The sequence below is a fragment of the Mastigoproctus giganteus genome, chromosome 9 (assembly GCF_048544385.1).
Source record: "Mastigoproctus giganteus isolate SK-2022 chromosome 9, ASM4854438v1, whole genome shotgun sequence".
NCBI lineage: Eukaryota > Metazoa > Arthropoda > Arachnida > Uropygi > Thelyphonidae > Mastigoproctus > Mastigoproctus giganteus.
In genome coordinates this window covers 218,607,589-218,628,591 of record NC_143583.1, presented here as the reverse complement: position 1 = coordinate 218,628,591, position 21,003 = coordinate 218,607,589, and the positions used below count along the sequence as shown (strand labels likewise).

At 40.0% G+C, this 21,003-nt stretch overlaps 1 protein-coding gene across 1 annotated transcript in view; it reads left to right on the top strand.

The window, feature by feature from the left end:
* Nucleotides 1–21,003, top strand: part of shot (dystonin-like protein short stop) — a 1,739,701-nt gene that overhangs the window by 1,087,246 nt on the left and 631,452 nt on the right. Inside the window, exon 54 of the mRNA XM_090380932.1 lies at nt 6,442–6,768. Coding sequence (XP_090237058.1) covers nt 6,442–6,768 — 327 coding nt within the window. The remainder of the gene's footprint in view (nt 1–6,441; nt 6,769–21,003) is intronic.

The following is a 21,003-nucleotide window of genomic DNA, read 5'->3' as shown; positions in this document are numbered from 1 at the left end:
GGCTTTTTTTTTAACAGTGACCTGTACTTGTTAAGTAATTCTGCCTTTCTCCTACTCTTAATATCATTAGTGCAATGTGTACAACTATATCACCTTTTGTGCCCTTAAAAGATGATATCCGTTCTACAACATCAACCTTTGCCCCTGGCAGACATACCCTGGTCCTGTTCCACCTATCCTTTTTACAAAGCATGTTCCCGATTTCCCTGACAGTAGAGTCACCAACAACTACTAGTTCCTGTGGGACCAGCGCATTCTGCCTTGTGGGTTGCCGCTGTGTTGTGTGATGACCATGTGCAAGCTGCTCGAATGATCAAAATTGATGGGCCCATCAATTTTTATCCTACGAGGGCATCCACCCTGTCCTTCAAGCTCTCATATAGGCCCATAACAACACTGAGTTGTCACCTGATTTCTTTACACTCCTTACATTGCTCACACACAAAGGCATCCCCCATGGCAATATCATGTCCCGTACCTGATGCTCCACAAAGATCATGCAAGCAGTGCATTTTAAAAGGCTGCAATTCAGAGGGAAACTGCCCCCCCCTCAGTACACCCCTGAACCACAGCACTCCAATCAGCTTGAGCCTATTGCTTTGCTGCTCTGGTCTGAGTCATGATTTTGATTTAATTTCAATTTCAGTACAAAGTTATAACCCTAAACTTTTATCCCAACACAGTTATAATCCTATATATATTTTTCAGTATCAAGTATTATATACGAGTTCCGTTTATATAACTTCCATTTCAAGTTATACGACACAACGTTATATATTAAACTTCATTGTCGATTTAATTGACAATGAAGTTTAACAAGATTAATAGATTTTACTGATTAATTGACAATATTATATACTATAATAAGCTTACGCTATCTAGTTCGAGATATAACGTTGTGTCGTATAACAATGGCGGCAAGTTACGAATGGTAAATCTACAGACACTTAAATATTAATTCACTTTCAAATCTCTCTGTCTCAATTCAGAATAAACTAAGAATCCTGACTAGGTCTATAAGCTACTTATAGAAAATAATTCGATGTAACAATTGGTCAATAAAGCAGCTAAATATGGCTAAAAAACTTCTCGTTCAGCAGAGCGGCAACTTGTAACGTGGATTTGATACCCTTACCGATACTTTTATGCAATTACAAGGCCGAGTAAAGAATAAATACACCAGATAATCAGAAAATCACAAAATAATGCTATACTACTAAATTTAAATCAAAAGTTTTAGAAAAACAATAATTTCAAATCAGTAAATAAGAAAATCCAATTAGCAGCTTTGAACACTTCTGACTCCCACTAGCCTCATCAGCAGACCGTACAAATTATGTACAAATGAAAGATAAATATCAGAAAAAGGGCACAACAGATGATATAGTTGTACACGTTGGCGCTAATGATTAGGAGACGGCGGAATTACTTAACAAGTACAGGTCAGTGTTGAAAAAAACGCCGTGAATTAGGGTTGAAATAAAAGTGTCTGCAATTCTGCCCAGACACAATAGGAGGGAGTATATGATGAGAGCCCTGTCGATCAATTAGACACTGGAAAGACTGTGCAAGGCTCAAGGGGTAGAATTTTTTTTCAGCCTGGTCTGTACTTGTTAACAGGAGAGACTGCTTCTACAGGGATGGGATACACTTAAATAGAAAGGGTGCAAGAATGTTTGCTGATGTTATCGAGGCAGTGTTAGGTGGGTCGGAAAACTGCTAGATTGGGGGGATACAAAGAACTAATAGATTAACAGTAGTCACTGGCAGAGGTGAAAGTGATTCTTGCACTGCTTCTATTGGAATGAGCGGCAGCTTGGAAAATAAGATGCAGGATATTTCAGAGACTGCTGGGAGTCATTGGCGTACAAGTAAACACATAGGTTGTGTTAGGGTAGCTAAGAAAAAGAACAGGTGCATGTATACTTGCGTGTACACGAATGCTAGGAGTTTGGTAAATAAATTTGATGAATTTGAGGTATTGCTCAAAGCATCAAAGGTGGATATTGTTGGGATATCAGAGACGTGATGTTACACAGATATAAGGAATGCAGAACTGGAATTTGGGGAGTGCAATGTCTACAGAAAGGATAGACAGGATAGGAAGGGAGGAGGGGTTATGCTATTAGTTAAGAAATACATAAAATCCAAGGAAGTGAAGCCAGTCGACATCGCTGGACAGTACAGTGTTGAAGCAGTTTGGTGTGACATAAGTATAGGGAAATCAAAATTGAGAGTAGGAGTGTGCTATAGGCCTAATAACTCTAATGAGTATAATAAGAAACTGTACAAGGAAATAGAGTGGGCCAGTAAATCAGAGTTATAATGAGTGATTTTAATTTTCCCAGATATTGACTGGAATTTGTGGGTTGGTCACTCACACAACTAGCAAGGCTTTTGGGGATTTATTGGATGATTGTTTTCTAAATCAGCATGTTCGAGAAGCAACTAGAGGGAGCAATACTCTTGATTTGATTACCAGTAGTGATTCTTCATGAATTAAGGCAAATTATTGCTATGGATAAAGGGATGGTTGAGTGGCAGAAGACAGAGAGTGGTAATTAATGGACACTGCTCATCATGGACTAATGTTATTAGTGGAGTCCCGCAGGGTTCAGTGTTGGGTCCATTGTTGTTTTCTGTATTTATAAATAATATTGATGATGGTATATCAAGCTTAATGTCCAAGTTTGCAGACGATACAAAGGTTGGCAGGGTTGCTAAGGATGCTACTGACGCTATGCTGCAACAGGATCTGGAAAGGTTGAGCAGATGAGCTGAGAGGTGGCAAATGAAGTTTAACATTGACAAATATGAATTACTACATATGGGAAACAGCAAACCCAGAGCAACTCTGTGGTACTACACTGACAGTGGTAGAGAATGAAAAGGACCCGGGGGTAATTGTGCAGGCAGATATGAAGTTCTCTGAGCAGTGCAGACGGGCTGCAAGAGTAGCTCATGGTGTCTTATCAATGATATACAGGAATTTTTCTAGCAGGGATAGGGGGGTGATTATTCCCTTGTATAAGCCAATGGTCAGGCTGCACCTTGAGTACTGTATACAGGTTTGGAGGCCTCATTTCAAGAAGGATGTAGAGCTGCTGGAACAAGTACAGAGAAGGGCAACACGGGATTGCTCTTCAAGGCAACAAGGGATTGTTCAACAAGGGACGAACGGAGCGAGGGATTACTCTTACGAAGAAAGGCTTAAGTTTTGCAAATTACAGTGTCTAGAGACTATGCACCGTCGAGGTGATCTCATAGAGGTGTACAAAGCCTCGAATGGTTTGAGCATGCTCAATGCTGATGGGATACTGCCTCTTTTTTTTTTTTTTTTTTTTTATGTGAACCCCAAACACGAGAGATATTAGAACCTATAGTACTTAGTACCGTGCTTGGGTTGGAGGTTGAGAAGACGAAAGAAGATATTTGTTGACATTGGACTAGAACTTCTGTAGATTGTAATTTTCAGGAAATACATATGAAGGAAGGTTGTTCCAGAAAACGGCAGTTGAATGAATAAATGTGAAAGATGAAAAGTTGGTTCTGTGGGTTTGAAGTTGGACAGTAAATGGATGTTGGCTGGTGGCAGCACGTGTTCGGACTGTTTTGAAAGAGAGAGTGGGAATTATAGAAGCCAATTCAGAAGAACAGTGCCCATGGAAGTATCTGTAGAAGAGGCATGCAGCAGAAACAGTAAGTCTATGAGAAAGTGAGTGTTAGAGATGAATCATTAATTAACCTAACTGCCCTCTTCTGAATGGAATCAAGAAGCCTGAGAGAGGTTTTGGGGGCACCACCCCAGATGTGGGAACAATATTCCATGGCAGGGCGGATTTGCGATTTATACAGAGTGAGCAGCTGTTTGGAAGAAAAGTAACGCTGAGAGCGAAAGAGAAAACCAAGTTTATTAGATGCAGAGGAAGCAATATTTGTATTGTGCTTGTGCCAAGAGAGATTAGAAGTCAGAGTAATCCCCAAAAGAGATATATCATTTTGCCTAGAAATCGGAGTGTCACTAAAGATAAGCATAGGAGCAGTAGAATCCTTTTTGCGAGATATAAGACAAGACTGAGTTTTAGAAGGGTTGAAATCAACTAAGTTGTTTCTGCCCCACTGGAGAATTACCTGAAGATCGGCATTTAAGGAATTGGTAGCAGATTTTCGAGAAGTTGAAGCTGATTGAGCAGGACAAGGTTTCTCAAAATGGAAAGTGGAATGCAATGTGCTATCATCGTGAAAACTATGGATAGGATTTCCAGTCAATGGAAGAAGGTCATTAATATACAAGAGGAAAAGAGTGGGGGAAAGAACTGAACCTTTGGGGACACCGGCATTAGTGGAGAAGTGAGAAGACAGAGAGCCATTTACCATCACCCTCAGTGAGCGATCAGAGAGAAAACTGGATAACCAATTACTAAAAACAGTTGGCAAACCATAAGATGGAAGCTTGTTTGGAAGACCTTTATACCAAACATGATCAAAAGCCTTTGAGATGTCAAGAGCAACTACTTGTGTTTCACCGAACCTTTCCATTGAATTAGTCCATAAATGGGTAACATAAGCCAGAATATCTCCAGTGGATCGACACTGACGGAATCCATACTGGTGATCGTTGATCAGACGGAAGGTTTCTAGGTAGTTTAATTGATTTCTCCATTACTTTAGAAAGAGTAGAAGTAATTGCAATGGGACGATAATTGGATGGGAGGGATTTGTCACCCTTTTTAGGAACTGGCTGGATATGAGCAAATTTCCAAGCAGAAGGAAAAACACCTTTGGAATAAGAAAGTGAAAAAAGGCGGCAAAGAATAGGAGTAAGTTCAGGAGCACAGGTTTTGAGAACAAGTGGAGAAATATCATCAGGACCTGGAGCTTTCTTAGCATCAAGATTCATCAAAATCCTTTTGATATCCTTTTGACGGAAGACCACAGGAGGCATTGAATGGAGCGTGTTGGGAATGGTGGTGTGTTGTTTTACCATGATCATTAATACATGAGCTGGAAGAAAAATGGGATGCTAGCAGGGCAGCTTTAACCTTGGCTGAAGTGACAACAGAACCATCTGGTTTGGGCAGAGATGGGCAAAAGTTGCGGCCAATAGCTTTGGCAAGAGACCAGAATGCTCGGCTACCGTTTGGGCAAGAAGCAAGTTTTCTACTCTTAGCCTGTTCAAACTCTAGTTTGAACTGATTAATAACTGCCAAGGTTTAGATAAAGGACGAGATTTTAAAGTGGAGTGTGGGATAAAGGATTCCATTCCTGCAAGAATAATTTCACTGACACGATCTGAGCAAACGTTGACATCAGAAGTTTTGAAACAGTAATCCGACCAAGGAAAAGAAGTTTCGCAGGTCATCCCATTTTGCATTCTTGTAATGCCAAACAACACGAGGTTGGGAATAGCCATGAGATAAAGGTTCCATTGGAGAAGAGACAATCACCAAGTTGCGATCTGAAGTGCCTAAAGGACCTCTCACTTCAACCGTGTACTTAGAAGGGTTGTTTGTGAGAAAAAGATCAAGCGTATTGGCTGTATGATTAGAATTGTCTGGTATTCTTGTAGGTAAATGAACAATCTGTGCTAGGTCATTAGTAATTGCCAAAGTCTCAGCATATCGACCTGCTGGGTCGGTGTGACTAGAGAACGGAAGCCAGCTGGAGTTGTGAACATTAAAATCACCAAGGAAAATTACCTCACTGTTAGGAAAGTTGGACTGGAGAAAATCAAGTTGCAACGAGAGGTAGTCAAAGAGCTCCAAGTGATTGGTGGTGTTGGGAGAACGGTAGAGACAACAGATGAATTTGACACAATGAGGTAGAGAGATTTTAAGCCAGAGAAGATCAAAGAGATGAGATTCCAAATTGCCAAGTCTCTGACAGGTAATATCAGAACGGACATATGCACAAGTACCACCTTTGAGGCGAAAGGAATCATACAGCAAATAATTTGGGCATCTGAGATGAGCAGTAGTTGAATCAAATCTCTTGCTCAGAGTAATCACCTTAGAGGGCATAAATTCAAATTGAGGAAAGACAGATGTAGGATAGATGTACGGAAATTTGCCTTTAGCCAGCGGGTATTTGGTTGGTGGAACAGACTTCCATCCCTTGTTGTGGAAGTTGATAGCCTAAATAAATTTAAGGCTCAGCTGGACAGGTATTTCCAATGAATGGAGGGATGAAGTGAAAAGTTTTTTTTTTTTTTTTTTTCTGGCTGATGCTGCATAAGCTTGCTTTCTTGCATCATATGCCTCTACTAATGCTAATGCTAAAATAACTGAATTAAACTTAAAAAATGATTTGGCACCTTTATTAATATCTGAATACTTTCCAAATTTAACTGTTTTAATCTTATTTTCTAACTGCCTTTCATGTCACCAAAAATATTACTGATATTTATATTCTAATCAGCTCAATTTGATTTTCAAATTTCAGTTTTTAAACAAATTGCTTTTGGATCGTCAAAGTAGTATGTCTTCTTTGATGAATATGGGATCAGAAATAATGGACAATTTGGAGCCGTCAGAGCGTACTCTGATTGGAACTCAACTTAATGATCTTGTGCAACGATTTGATGAACTCATTACTGGTGCCCATGAACGTATGGATGCTTTAGAGAGAACCATTCCTGTAGCCCACGACTTCCAGGAGAAAGTAGCTCCTCTCACCGAATGGTTAGAACAGACTGAAAAACGACTGAATGCAATGGCTACAGTTCCTACTGATGCTGAAAAAATTACGCAACGTGCTGTTGACCATGCGGTAAGAAATTTAAATTACTTTTTTTTTTGGTATAATTTTAATTAATATTTATTTTTTATTATTTGAAATTATAATTTTCTAATAAATAGTAACTTTTTATCTGTGTATGTACATGTACTCACACACATATGCTTATTAACAGGAGAGACTGCTTCTACAGGGGTGGGATACGCTTAGGAAAAATGGTGCAAGAATATTTGCTGATGCTATTGAGGCAGTGTTAACTGCCTCAATGAGTCGGAATACTGCTAGTTTGGAGGGAGGACACACGGAATAATAATTAACAGTAGCCGCTGGTACAGGCGAAAGTTATTCTTGCATTGCTTCTATTCGAATAAGCAGAAGCCTGGAAAACAAGGTGCAGGGGATTTCAGAGATTGCTGGGATTCATTGTGGAACAAGTCAATACATGAGCTGTGTTAGGGTAGCAAAGAATAGGAACAGGTGTATGTATACTTGAGTATACACGAATGCTAGGATTTTGGTAAATAAATTTAATGAATTTGAGGTGTTGGTGAAAACATCTAAGGCAGGTATTGTTGGGATATCAGAGATTTGGTGTCACCCAGATTTAAGGAATGAAAAATGGAATTTTGGGAGTACAATGTGTTCGGGAAGGACAGATAGGATAAAAAGGGACGAGGAGTTATGCTGTTAGTTAAGAAACACATGAAGTGGCGGATTGGGTCTAAAAATATTCGTTGCCAGGAGACAAAGGGAGCCCACCCACAACAATTATATTTTCAAGCTACTAAAAGGTCATTAACATTTTTAACGTATTGTCTAATGCTGTTTCAAGGGGGCCCATTTGCCATTGAGCAAGCAGACACTCTGACCAGTCAAACACTGTTGATGATGGTACATCAGTTTTAATGTCCAAGTTTACAGATGATACGAAATTCAGCAGGATTGTTAATGACACTAATGACAGTACACTGCTGCATTAGAAGCCACAAGAATAAGGACCACGTATGAGTAATTTGGCTCATCACTCTGTACATAATGTAAACAACATTACCTCTCTAAATGGTTCTACACCAGTTTTGTCTGTGAGGGAGACAGGCCATATGAGGATTATGCAGATAAACGGGCAGCGATCTCGGGCAGTAGCTGATGAGATTAGGCTTTCTGCCAAGACAAATTGTATTGACATTGTTTCTATACAAGAGCCTTATTTTGCACGTGTCCAGTCTGGACCACAGTCTAAAATCCTGATTTACTTGTTAAACATGAGAATAATACAACCTGTTGACCAGAATCCCAAATTTTGTATATTAATTCTTAATGTCTCTTTAGACATCACAGTTATTCATGGATTTTGCACTCAGTTCTCTATCTGCATTCTTGTCACCCACTCCATAATGAATTTTTATTTAATTACTCTCTACTGCCCTCCATCGGTGGACTTGAATCACTCTCTAGCTTACATTGAGACTGTGATAAATACTTTGGGACCGAATAGCAAAATATTGATCTCATCGGATGTCAATGCAAAATGAAACTTTTGCCACAGCTCTTCTACAGATGCACGTGACCTTCTCTTGGAGTTCATAATTAATCACTGTTTTTCAATTCAGAACAAGCCTAATCACCCTCATACTTTTTCAAGTTATGTAGGAGAATGTAATATAGATATAACAATGACAAATTCTCACTTCGATTTGCGGCTTACTGAGTGTACTGTGTATACGGACTGGTGACCACTGGACATAAAGTCATTAATTATATGCTTTCCCCTGATTCTGCCATTCCATCTTCACACACTTTCTCACAGCCAGAATTAATAAGATTTTCCATCAGAAATATTGACTGGAATGCTTTTGACTCTTCCATTCTTCTGGACCTTGACGAACAGAAACTTGCTTCTTTTGAAACCTCACCTATTTCTCATCAAGTGCTATAATGCTATAATAAAAATGCTATAATAAAAGCGTCATGTAAGTCTTCTAGGAAAAAGAGGGTTAATCAGAAGACATGTTCATGGTGGATACAGGAGTTATCCCAGTTAGAAGGAAAGTTCATCGAGCCCGTAGATATTACCAAAGGCATAGAGACTAGCCTCAAGCCGACGTTAATAATTTTTACCAGCAGTATTCTTCATTGAGGAAAAGCTACGTGAAGTCCATTGCCTCTCGAAAGCATGAAGCGTGGATGAATTTCGTTCACACCTCTGGAAATACTAACACTTGGGGTCTTTTATACAAGATTGTAAGAGGAAAGACCTCTGGTTCTAACATATTTGGGTCATCTGTGGCGGACTCCATGGAAACACTGAAATGCAATCTTAGATGCTCTTTTTTAGCATTAGCATTAGTAGAGGCATTTGATGCAAGAAAGCAAGCTTATGCAGCATGAGCCAAAAAAATAAAATAAATAAATAAATAAAAAATAACCACTTCCACTTCACTCCTCTGTTCGTTCGAAATACCTGTCCAGCTGAGCCTTAAACTTATTTAAGCTATCAACTTCCACGACAAGGGATGAAAGTCTGTTCCACCAACCAACCACCCGCTGGCTAAAGGCAAATTTCCGCACGTCTATCCTATATCTGTCTTTCCTCAATTTGAATTTATGCCCTCTCAGGTGATTATTCTGAGCGAGAGGAAGAATCCCATCAGCATTCAGCATGCTCAAACCATTCAAGGCTTTATACACCTCTATCAGATCACCTCGCTAGAGCCTAGTCTCCAGACACTGTAATTTGCAAAACTTAAGCCTTTCTTCGTAAGAGCACCCCTTTGTTCCATTCACTAATCTTGTTGCCCTTCTCTGTACTCGTTCCAGCAGCTCTACATCCTTCTTGAAATGAGTCCTCCAGACCTGTATACAGTACTCTAGGTGTGGACTGACCATTGCCTTATACAAGGGAATATTCACCTCATGATCCCTGCTAGAAAACTTCCTATATATCATTGACAATACACCATGAGCTACTCTTGCAGCCCCTCTGCACTGCTCAGAGAACTTCATATCTGCCTGCACAACCATCCCCAGGTCCCTTTCATTCTCTACCACTGTCAGTGTAGTACCACACAATTGATACGTTGCTCTGGGGTTGCTGTTTCCCATATGTAGTACTTTACATTTGTCAATGTTAAACTTCATTTGCCACCTCTCAGCCCATCTGCTCAACCTTTCCAGATCCTGTTCCAGCAGCATAGTGTCAGTATGCCCTGCCAACCGTTGTATCGTCTGCAAACTTGGACATTAAGCTTGATATACCATCATCAATATCATTTATAAATACAGAAAACAATAATGGACCCAATACTGAACCCTGAGGGACTCCACTAATAACATTAGTCCACGATGAGCAGTGTCCATTGATTACCACTCTCTGTCTTCTCCCCCTCAACCACCCCTTTATCCATAGTAGCAATTTGCCTCCAATGCCACACTACATTAATTTGTGCAGCAGTCTTCCATGTGCAACAGTATCAAAAGCCTTTCTAAGATCCAAGTATATAATATCAAAGTTATTCCCTGCATCCAGTTCTTTTGTGACTGCATCATAGTATCCAATCAAATTGGTCAGGCAAGACTTCCCCTTAACAAAACCATGCTGTGTCCGAGCTGTAACTGAAATCTTGTCTAAATGATCCTGTAGTGCTTCTTTAACTAGTGCCTCCATTAATTTTCCTGGAACAGAAGTTAAGCTCACAGGTCTATAATTACTTGTGTCAGCCTTTGATCCACCTTTGTGAATTGTTGTCACATTTGCACATCTCCAGTCTGTGCGTACCTCCCCTGAGTCCAAGGAAGCTCTCATAATTATGGCTAAGGGTTTGCTTACTTCCTCTGCTGCCTCCTTTAATATAACTGGATAGATCCCATCCACCCCGGGTGCCTCTCTTGTGTTTATCTTCAACAATTTCTCCTCCACTTTACTCTCAGTTATTACAAGATTCTCTAGCTTACTGCTAGAGTTGAATACACCTCTGGCATTCGCCTCGCTAAATATCTCCTCATGTGTGAATGTCGATGCAAAATATTCATTTAGTTTGTTAGCTACCTGAGCAGGATCATCAACAGATGACCCATCGATATCAAGTAGACCAATCTGATTCATCCCCTTCCTTCTAGAGTTTACATAAGTAAAGAACTCTTTGCTGTTTTTCTTTGCATCCCTTGCCAAAGATTTCTCGCAATCTGCCTTCGCCTGCCTAACCTCCTTTGTAACTTGGTTACAGATCAACTTGTATCTATCATACTCTTTTGTGTCATGTGTTAATTTGTATGTATCCCATGCATGTTTCTTCTCTGCCATATGCCTCTTTAGTTCATCTGACATCCATTTAGGCCTAAACCTTGAACAATATTTCTTAGTTGGTATGTAAAGCTTAGTAGCTTCCAAGATAAGTTCTTTGAATGCTTCCCATTTTGCATTTGCTGTTGGTAACATCATCAGTTGGTCCCACTGTATAGAATTTAAATACTGTCTCAGTCCATCGTAGTCCCCTTTACGAAAGCAATAACCCTTCCCTTTACCCCTAATGGTAGTTACCTCTTTGAGTAAATCCCACTTCAGCGCACTGTGATCACTGCCACCTAGTGGTTCATTTATCTGCAGATTCTTAATGCATGAAGAATCACTGCTGATAATGAAATCAAGAGTATTCCTCCCTCTAGTTGCCTCCCGAACATGCTGATATAGAAAACAATCATCCAATAAATCCATAAAAGCCTTGCTAGTGTGTGCGTGACCAGCCACCAAATTCCAGTCAATATCTGGGAAATTGAAATTCCCCATTATAAGACTCTCTGATTTACTGGTCCACTCTATTTCCCTGTATAGCTTCTTATTATACTCATCAGAGTCATTAGGCCTATAGCACACTCCTACTCTCAATTTTGATCTCCCAATGCTTATGTCACACCAAACTGACTCGACACTGCACTGTCCAGCGATGTCCACTGGCTTCACTTCCTTGGATTTTATGTATTTCTTAACTAATAGCATAACCCCTCCTCCCTTCCTATCCAGTCTATCCTTTATGTAAACGTTGTACTCCTCAAATTCCAGTTCTGCATTCCTTATATCTGGGTGACACCACGTCTCTGATATCCCAACAATATCTGCCTTTGATGTTTTGAGCAATACCTCAAATTCATCAATTTTCCATTTGATGATCCTACCTCAGACTTAGCTGTTCGTTCTAAAATCTGATCAGACAATGAATCTTATTGCCTTCAACAACTACCGAACATTTTACTTTGGATGAACTGCAAGCTGTCTCGCATAAAGTTAATGTTCAGAAGTGCCCAGGACTAGATCTTTTAGAAAACATTTTTATTATCAGAGTCTTAAAATTAAAACCTTATGTTCTTCTAAACGTATTCAACAGATGCCTTCAGGAAGAAACTTTTCCGGAAATATGGAAGGTCGCTCTAGTTAAGTTGATCAGAAATGCCGGATAAGACTTCTGGAGCAGCTAGATCATACAGGCTGATCGCTCTGCTGCCTAAGTTGGGTAAATTGCTAGAGCGACAGTGGCCATTAGATTGAATAACCTACTGTTAGATTGATTTGATTTGGTAGTTGTTGGCGCATCGGTTTCTGTGGCCATATTGCACCTCCCAAGGTTTTTGCAGTACTTTGATCCAAGCCCGAGGCGGGAATCGAACCCGCTGCCTTTGGGTTGCCGGGCAGGTACTTTACCTTTCGGTTAGCCCGGTCGGCCACCTACTGTTAGAACAGGTCTGCTTTCAAGGAGTAAATATGGGTTCTGTCCTCGACGTTCCTGCGAGGATGCTCTTGTGGGCTTTGTCTCTTCAGTTCAAAACTCGGTACATAAATATACCCTGGCCGTTTTCATCGACTTCGAGGGCGCCTTCGACTCCCTTTGTTGGGAGAGTGTCCTGGAGCGTCTGCGATCGGCTAGGTACTCCAACGACCTTTACCTTTTAATCCATAATTACTTTGTCATTAGAACCATAATAGTCAAAGCTAAACATAGCCAAGTATCAAGATCAGTATCTAGAGGGTGCTCACAGGGCTCTATATTGGGTCCTTTTACATGGAACATGGTGCTGCACCAGTGGCTCTCCCGATCTTTTGATAACGTCAAAATAATAGCCTATGCAGATTATCTCACCATCTTGATAAATGATAACTCTAGGACTGATCTTGAAATTACCACAAATTTTGTTCTCCGTGATCACTACGATTGGACTGTGGCCAATAAGCTTAAAATCAACTTGTCAAAAACAGAGATGATGATTCTTGGATCAAAGTTGGATAGCTCTCGTCTTCCGTTGGTCAAGATCAACAACTTTTGTCTCCCCATAGTTAAAGAGTACAAGGTTCTAGGAGTGGTAATTGATTCCAGTCTCAATTTTATTCCTCACTTGATAAACTTATCATCTAAAATATGTAGATTTACTGATGCAATTGTTAGGGTGTCCCATGTTAAATGGGGGTTCTCCAGAAAAACTTTTAAGGATCTATTACAATGCCGTTTTCCTCCCTCTGGTCACATGTGCTGCCAGTGCATGGTTTCACAGGGCACGGTTCAAACACTTCAAAACAAAACTCGCCACATTGCAGAGAACCATCTTGCGGTGTTTAATTAAGGCATGCAGGACAGTCTTGACACAAGTTCCACAAGTACTAGCTGGAACATTACCTTTAGACTTGCAAGTTACTCAGAGGATTTTTATACAAACTGAAAAACCAGATTGAGACCGAATTTCTTGGAATAACCATCAACCTTCAAGGTGATACTAAAAGAGAAAGAAGGAGACTGTGGAACGAGTTAGTTAACATCTGGCAGTCTCGATGGGATACAGCTCCCATTGGTGCAACAAAGAGAAAATTTATACCACAAGTTTCATTTCTCCTTGATAAACATGTTCGATTGTGGTTCTGCATGGACATATTCACGTCCTACCTGTTGACAGGACATGGATCGATGAACTAGGGTCTTTTTAGGTTCAATTTATCACAAACAGACCTCTTTTCGTGTGGATCACCAGAGAGTTGGGATCACATCTTGTTTCATTGCTCCCTGTATGGCAATTTCAGACTTCCTCTTCATGCACTTACTAATTTTCAACCAGGACAGGAGTCGTCTCTGCTTCAAAGCTCGGAGTCATATCCGATTCTTCAGGCTTTCGCTCTAGGCATATTTCTTCGAAGGCAGACAGGGTTGACAGATCTCAACAGAATGCAGCACAATGGTCCTGCTGATGCATAGCTGGTTAGATCCCCTTTAATAATATACTGTCCATTCCGGTTATTTGGGACATATCAGGACTAGTGCATTTTGGCCCGATTAAGCGACTGCCCCAATTATTCAAAGTTTCACGTAAATAGTTAAAAATACAATGTATCCCCCCCCCCCCTTTTTACCGTTGGTTCACTGTACAATCAAATCACATTACGACGGACTCACCGTACTAAAGTACCGATCACTATACGATGTGTAGTAAGCACCGGTCATTGTGACCACGTTTGTGAATAAAATTTTAATTCTATTAAACAGTGATTCTAATTAGAGAAAATAGGAGGAATATTATCCGCAGGCTATAAAAGTAAAGATATATTAACCCCAAATTTACCGTTTATTACCTTATCAATTAAAAAATTAAATGATACGCGAAAATTGGAAGAATATACATGATAATCGAAATAATTAATATATACTGTAATATGTACATACTAACTAGTTGACATTTCTGTTCACTGACATTTGTGGTTCGGGGTTAAAATTTAAAACAGTAAAAAGATAAGCAATCAATAACAAAGAACACGGCACACACAAATTGCAAGTAACATAATACGTGCAAGTGAGAACGGAGTAACGGGTTACAAAGCTTTAAAAATAGGAATGAAGACAAGATCTGAAAATTTATTTTTTTTATATGATTGAAGATTTCATGGAAGTGTAAACACATTTCATTATAATAACCCACAGAATTCCAGCTGTCGGTATTATCGCAAATTCAGTAAGATCGAGTTTACTGTCCGTTTATGATAACTTTCACTAACAGAAAATCCCAATAAACAGGTGGCTGCTAATTGTTTTTATTGTTTTATGGTTGTCACCACCAGAATTTTGACCGAACCACGGGGTACAATCGGAGACAATCATAGAGTATTCTCCAGTGCTGCCATCTCCTGCCCCGATTAACAGGCATGCTGTCCCAATTAAGCGAAGTAAACCCTGGCTATTTTCTCGATTGGTTTCCGTTTTTTAAAATTTGCCCCAAATAAACGGCTGCCCCGATTAACCGGTGACCCAAATAACCAGAATTCACTGTATAAACTCAAATCCTCATGAAGAGAAATTTTTGCTCGGCCTGCAACGAAAATTAAGTGCTTTCTTTCTCTTGTTTTTTTTTTTTTTTAGGAGCACCACTACTTTCTTTTATTTGTTTATTTATTAAATTATTTTTTTTATTTTTATTATTATTTTTTTTTAATTTAATATATTAAAAAAGTATCACTTTTTTTGTTGTGTTTACTAATTTTTTTGGTTTTTTTTTTAGCAGCACCACTACCTTCTTCCATTTTACTTAATTTTATTTATTTATTATTATTATTTTTATTATTTTTTTTATTTATTTATTGATTTATTCTATTTTATTTTATTTATTTTTTATTAATATTATTATTTTTTAATTTATTTATTTTTTTATTATACATATTTTATTTTCTTCTGCTTTATTTTTATTCATTTTGGTTCCTTATCCAGCACCATGGGTGATCGTTTTTTTTTCCCCTCTGGAATGGGCCCCCAGAGGATCCTGGCAACATCAGGTGGGTCAGAGTCTCTCTTGAGATAGTATGGGCTTTACATGAACTGGCCCACATTCCCGTGGTGTGAACAAGTACCCAGAATCATCTGTCCAGGTGACTGATGCTTCTGAGTTTTCAAGCAGCCAGAACAGAACAACAGAACACACACATAACACACACAAACCAACATCACACACATATCTGGCCCATTTGTAGTGATACTGTTCTTAGAGATACGAGGCGAAGTTGAACAAACTATGCATCGTACAGGATCTAGAAAATTTGAGCAAATGGACTGAGAGGTGGCAACTGAAGTTTAACATTGACAAATTCAAAGTACTGCATATGGTAAGCATTAACCCCAGGGTAACGTATCAACTGTTATCGCTTGTTAACAGGAGAGACTGCTTCTACAGGGATGGGACACACTTAAATAGAAAGGGTACAAGAATATTTGCTGATGCTATCGAGGCAGTGTTAGGTGGGTCGGAAAACTGCTAGCTTGGGGGGGGATACAAGGACTAATAGATTAACAATAGCCTTTTGCAGAGGTGAAAGTGATTCTTGCACTGCTTCTATTGGAATGAGCAGAAGCCTGGAAAACAAGGTGCAGGATGTTTCAGAGACTGCTGGGAGTCATTGCAGTACAAGTAAACACGTGGGTTGTGTTAGGGTAGGAACATGCACCTGTATACACCAATGCTAGGAGTTTGGTAAATAAATTTGATGAATTTGAGGTATTGCTCAAAGCATCAAAAGTGGATATTGTTGGGATATCAGAGACGTGGTGTCACACAGATTTAAGTACTGCAGAACTGGAATTTTGGGAGTAAAACGTCTACAGAAAGGATAGGAAGGGAGGAGGGGTTATGCTATTAGTTAAGAAATACATAAAATGTAAGGAAGTGAAGCCACTCGAAACCGCTGGCCAGTGCAGTGTTGAGTCAGTTTGGTGTGACATAAGCATTGGGAGATCAAAATTGAGAGTAGGAGTGTGTTATAGGCCTAATGACTCTGATGAGTATAATAAGAAAATGTACAGGGAAATATAGTGGGCCAGTAAATCAGAGAGTCTTATAATGGGGGATTTTAATTTCCGAGATATTGACTGGAATTTGTGGGTTGGTCACTCACACACTAGCAAGGCTTTTGTGGATTTATTGGATGACTGTTTTCTACATCAGCATGTTCGGGAGACAACTAGAGGGAGTAATACCCTTGATTTGATCATCAATAGTGATTCTTCATGCATTAAGAATTTGCAGATAACGGAACCACTAGGTGGCAGTGATCACAGTGAGCTGAAGTGGGATTTACTCAAAGAGGTAACTACCATCAGGGGTAAAGGGAATGGTTATTAGCAAAGGGAAGGTGACTACGATGGCCTGAGACAGTATTTAAATTCTATACAGTGGTGCCAACTGATGATGTTACCAACAGCAAACTCAAAATGGCAAGCATTCAAAGAACTTATCTTGGAAGCTATTAGGCTTTACATACCAACTAAGAAATATTGTTCAAGGTTTAGGCCTAAATCGATGTCAGATGAACTAATGAGACACATAGCAGAGAAGAAAAATGCATGGGATACTTACAAATTAACACATGACACAGAAGCCTATGATAGATACAAGTTGATATGCAACCAAGTTACAAAGGAGGTTAGGCAGGCGAAGGCAGATTACGAGAAATCCTTGGCAAGGGATGCAAAGGAAAACAGCAAGGAGTTCTTTACTTATGTAAACTCTAGAAGGAAGGGGATGAATTAGATTGGTCCACTTGATATCAATGGTTCAACTGTTGATGATCCTGCTCAGGAAGCAAACAAACTAAATGAATATTTTGCATCGACATTCACACATGAGGAGTTATTCAGCGAGGGGAATGCCAGAGGTGTATTCAACACTGGCAGTAAGCTAGAGAATCTTGTAATAACTGAGAGTAAAGTGGAGGAGAAATTGTTGAAGATAAGCACAAGAAAGGCACCTGGGGTGGATGGGATCTATCCAGTTATATTAAAGGAGGCAGCAAAGGAAGTAAGCAAACCCTTAGTCATAATTATGAGTGCTTCCTTGGACTCCGGTGAGGTACCTACAGACTAGAGATGTGCAAATGTGACCCCAATTCACAAAGGATCAAAGGTTGACACAAGTAATTATAGACCTGTGAGTTTAATTTATGTTCTAGGAAAATTAATGGAGGCACTGGTTAAAGAAGCACTGCAGGAACATCTAGACAAGACTTCAGTTATAGCTTGGACACAGCATGGTTTTGTTAAAGGGAAGTCTTGCCTGACCAATTTGATTGGATACTATGATGCAGTCACAAAAGAGCTGGATGCAGGGAATAACTTTGATATTATATACTTGGATATTAGAAAGGCTTTTGATACTGTTGCACATGGAAGACTGCTGCACAAATTGGAGCAGTGTGGCCTTGGAGGCAAATTGCTGCTATGGATAAAGGGGTGGTTGAGGGGGGAGAAGACAGAGAGTGGTAATCAATGGACACTGCTCATCGTGGCCTAATGTTATTAGTGGAGTCGCTCAGGATTAAGTATTGGGTCCATTATTGTTTTCTGTATTTATAAATGATATTGATGATGGTATATCAAGCTTAATGTCCAAGTTTCCAGATGATACAAAGGTTGGCAGGGTTTTTAAGGACTCTACTGACGCTATGCTGCTGCAACAGGATCTGGAAAGGTTGAGCAGATGGGCTGAGAGGTGGCAAATGAAGTTTAACATTGACAAAAGTAAAGTACTACATAGGGGAAACAGCAACCCCAGAGCAACGTATCAACTCTGTGGTACTACGCTGACAGTGGTAAAGAATGAGAAGGACCTGGCAGTAATTGTGCAGGCAGATATGAAGTCCTCCGAGCAGTGCAGACGGGTTGCAAGAGTATCTCATGGTGTTTTGTCAATGATATACAGGAATTGTTTTAGCAGGGATAAGGAGGTGATTATTCCCTTGTATAAGGCAATGGTCAGGCTAAACCTTGAGTACTGTATACAGGTCCGGAGGCCTCATTTCAAGAAGGATGTAGAGCTTCTGGAACGACTACAAAGAAGGGCAACAAGATTAGTAAATGGAACAAAGGGTTGCTCTTACGAAGAAAGGCTTAAGTTTTGCAAATTACAGTGTCTGGAGATTAGGCACCGGCGAGGTGATCTTGTAGAGGTGTATAAAGCTTTGAATGGTTTGAGCATGTTCAATGCTGATGGGATTCTTCCTCTTGCTTAGAATAATCACCTGAGAGGGCATAAATTCAAATTGAGGAAAGACATATGTAGGAAATTTAGATGTGCGGAAATTTGCCTTTAGCCAGCGGGTAGTTCGTTGGTGGAACAGACTGCCATCCCTTGTTGTGGAAGTTAATTGCCTAAATAAATTTAAGGCTCAGCTGGACAGGTATTTCGAATTAACGGAGGGGTGAAGTAGAAGTGGGGTTTTTTTTTTGGCTGATGCTGCGTAAGCTTGTATCATATGCCTGTACTAATGGCTGATGCTGCTTTCTTGCGTCATATGCCTCTACTAATGCTAATGCTAACTGTGTGGTACCACACTGACAGTTGTAGAGAATGAAAAGGACCTGGGGGACAACGTGATTATCCCCTTGTATAAGGCAATGATCAGGCTGCACCTTCAGTACTGTGTAGATGGGTCTGGATGCTTCATTTAAGAAGGATGTAGAGCTGCTGGAACGAGTACAGCGAAGGGCAACAAGATTAGTGAATGGAACAAAGGGTTGCACTTCTGAAAAAAGGCTTAAATTGTTCAAATTACAGTGTCTGGAGACTAGGCACCTGCAAGGTGATCTGATTGAGCTGTATAAAGCCTTGAATGGTTTGGGCATGCTCAGTGTTGATGGGATTCTTCCTCTTGCTCAGAATAACTGCCTGAGAGGGCATAAATTAAAATTGAGAAAAGACAGTTGTAGGATAGATGTGCGGAAGTTTCCCTTTAGCCAAGGGGTGGTTGATTGATAGAACAAACTTCCATCTTTCGTAGAAGTTGATAGCTTAAGTAGATTCAAGGCAGAACTAGACAGATATTTGGAGTGAGTGCGATTCTTCCTGTGAGCAAGAACAAGAATCTCATCAGCATTCAGCTTGCTTTACCGAGTCAATGCCTTATATACCTCAATCAGATCACGTCGCAGGTGCCTTCTCTCCATGCTCTGCAATTTTCAGAACTTAAGCCTTTCTTGGTAAGAGCACCCCTTTGTTCCCCTCATCAATCTTGTTGCCCTTCTTACTCATTCTAGCATCCTTCCTAAAATGAGGCCTCCAGACCTGTACACAGTACTCTAGGTGTGGCCTGACCATCGCCTTGTATAATGGTATTATCACCTCCCTGTCCCTGCTAGAAAAATGCTTATATGTCATTGACAAGACTCCATGACCTACCCTGGCAGCCCATCTGCACTGCTCAGCGAATTTCATATTTGGCTGCACAATTACCCCCAGGTTTTTTTCACTTTCCACTTCCCTGAGTATAGTACCACACTGTTAGAACGTCTCTCTTGGATTATGCAGTACTTTGCATTTGTCATTGTTAAACTTCAGTTTCCACTTCTCAACCCATTTGCCCAACTTTACATCCAGTTGGAGTAGCATACTGTCATTAACAACCCTGCCAACCTTTGTATCATCTGCAAACTTGGACATTAAACTTGATATACTTTCATCAGTATCATTGAGAAATATACAAAACAACAATGGGCCCAACACCGAACCCTGGGCAACTCCACTAATAGCATTAGTCCACGAAGTGCAGTGTCCATTGATTGCCTTTCTGTGTCATCTCCCACTCAACCATCCCTTTATTTATTGTAGCAACTTACCCTTAATGCCATGCCCCTCCAATTTGTACAGCAGTCGTCCACGTGCAATAGTATCAAAAGCTTTCCTGAAATCCAAGTATATGATATCAAAATTATTTTTGGCATTCAGTTTCTTTGTGACCACATCATAGTATCCAATCAAATTTGTCAGACAAATCATCCCTTCAACAAACCCATGCTCTGTCTTAACTATTACTGCAGGCTTATCTGGATGATCCTGCAATGCTTCTTTAACCAGTGATTCCATTACTTAAGGTCTATAGTTACTTGTATCACCTTTTAAACCCCCCTTTGTGAATTGGTGGTACATTTTCACACCTCCAGTCCATGGAGACCTCCCCTGAATCCAAGTAAGCTCTCATAATTATGACTAAGGATTACAGTTGGATGGACACAGGAATCTTTACCAAGTGGTTTCATTATTCGTTTGTCCCTAATGTTAAAGAAAATTTATGACAGAAAGGATTACCAGAGAATAAAGTTTTGTTGCTCTTGGATAACTGTCATGCACATCCTTCTGCTGAAGAGCTAGTCATTGGCAACATTTTCATGTGTTATCTTCCAGCTAACGTCACAAGTCTGATCCAGCCAATGGATCAGGGGGTGAGGCAAAACATAAAAAGGTTTTGCAGGCACGACTTCATGC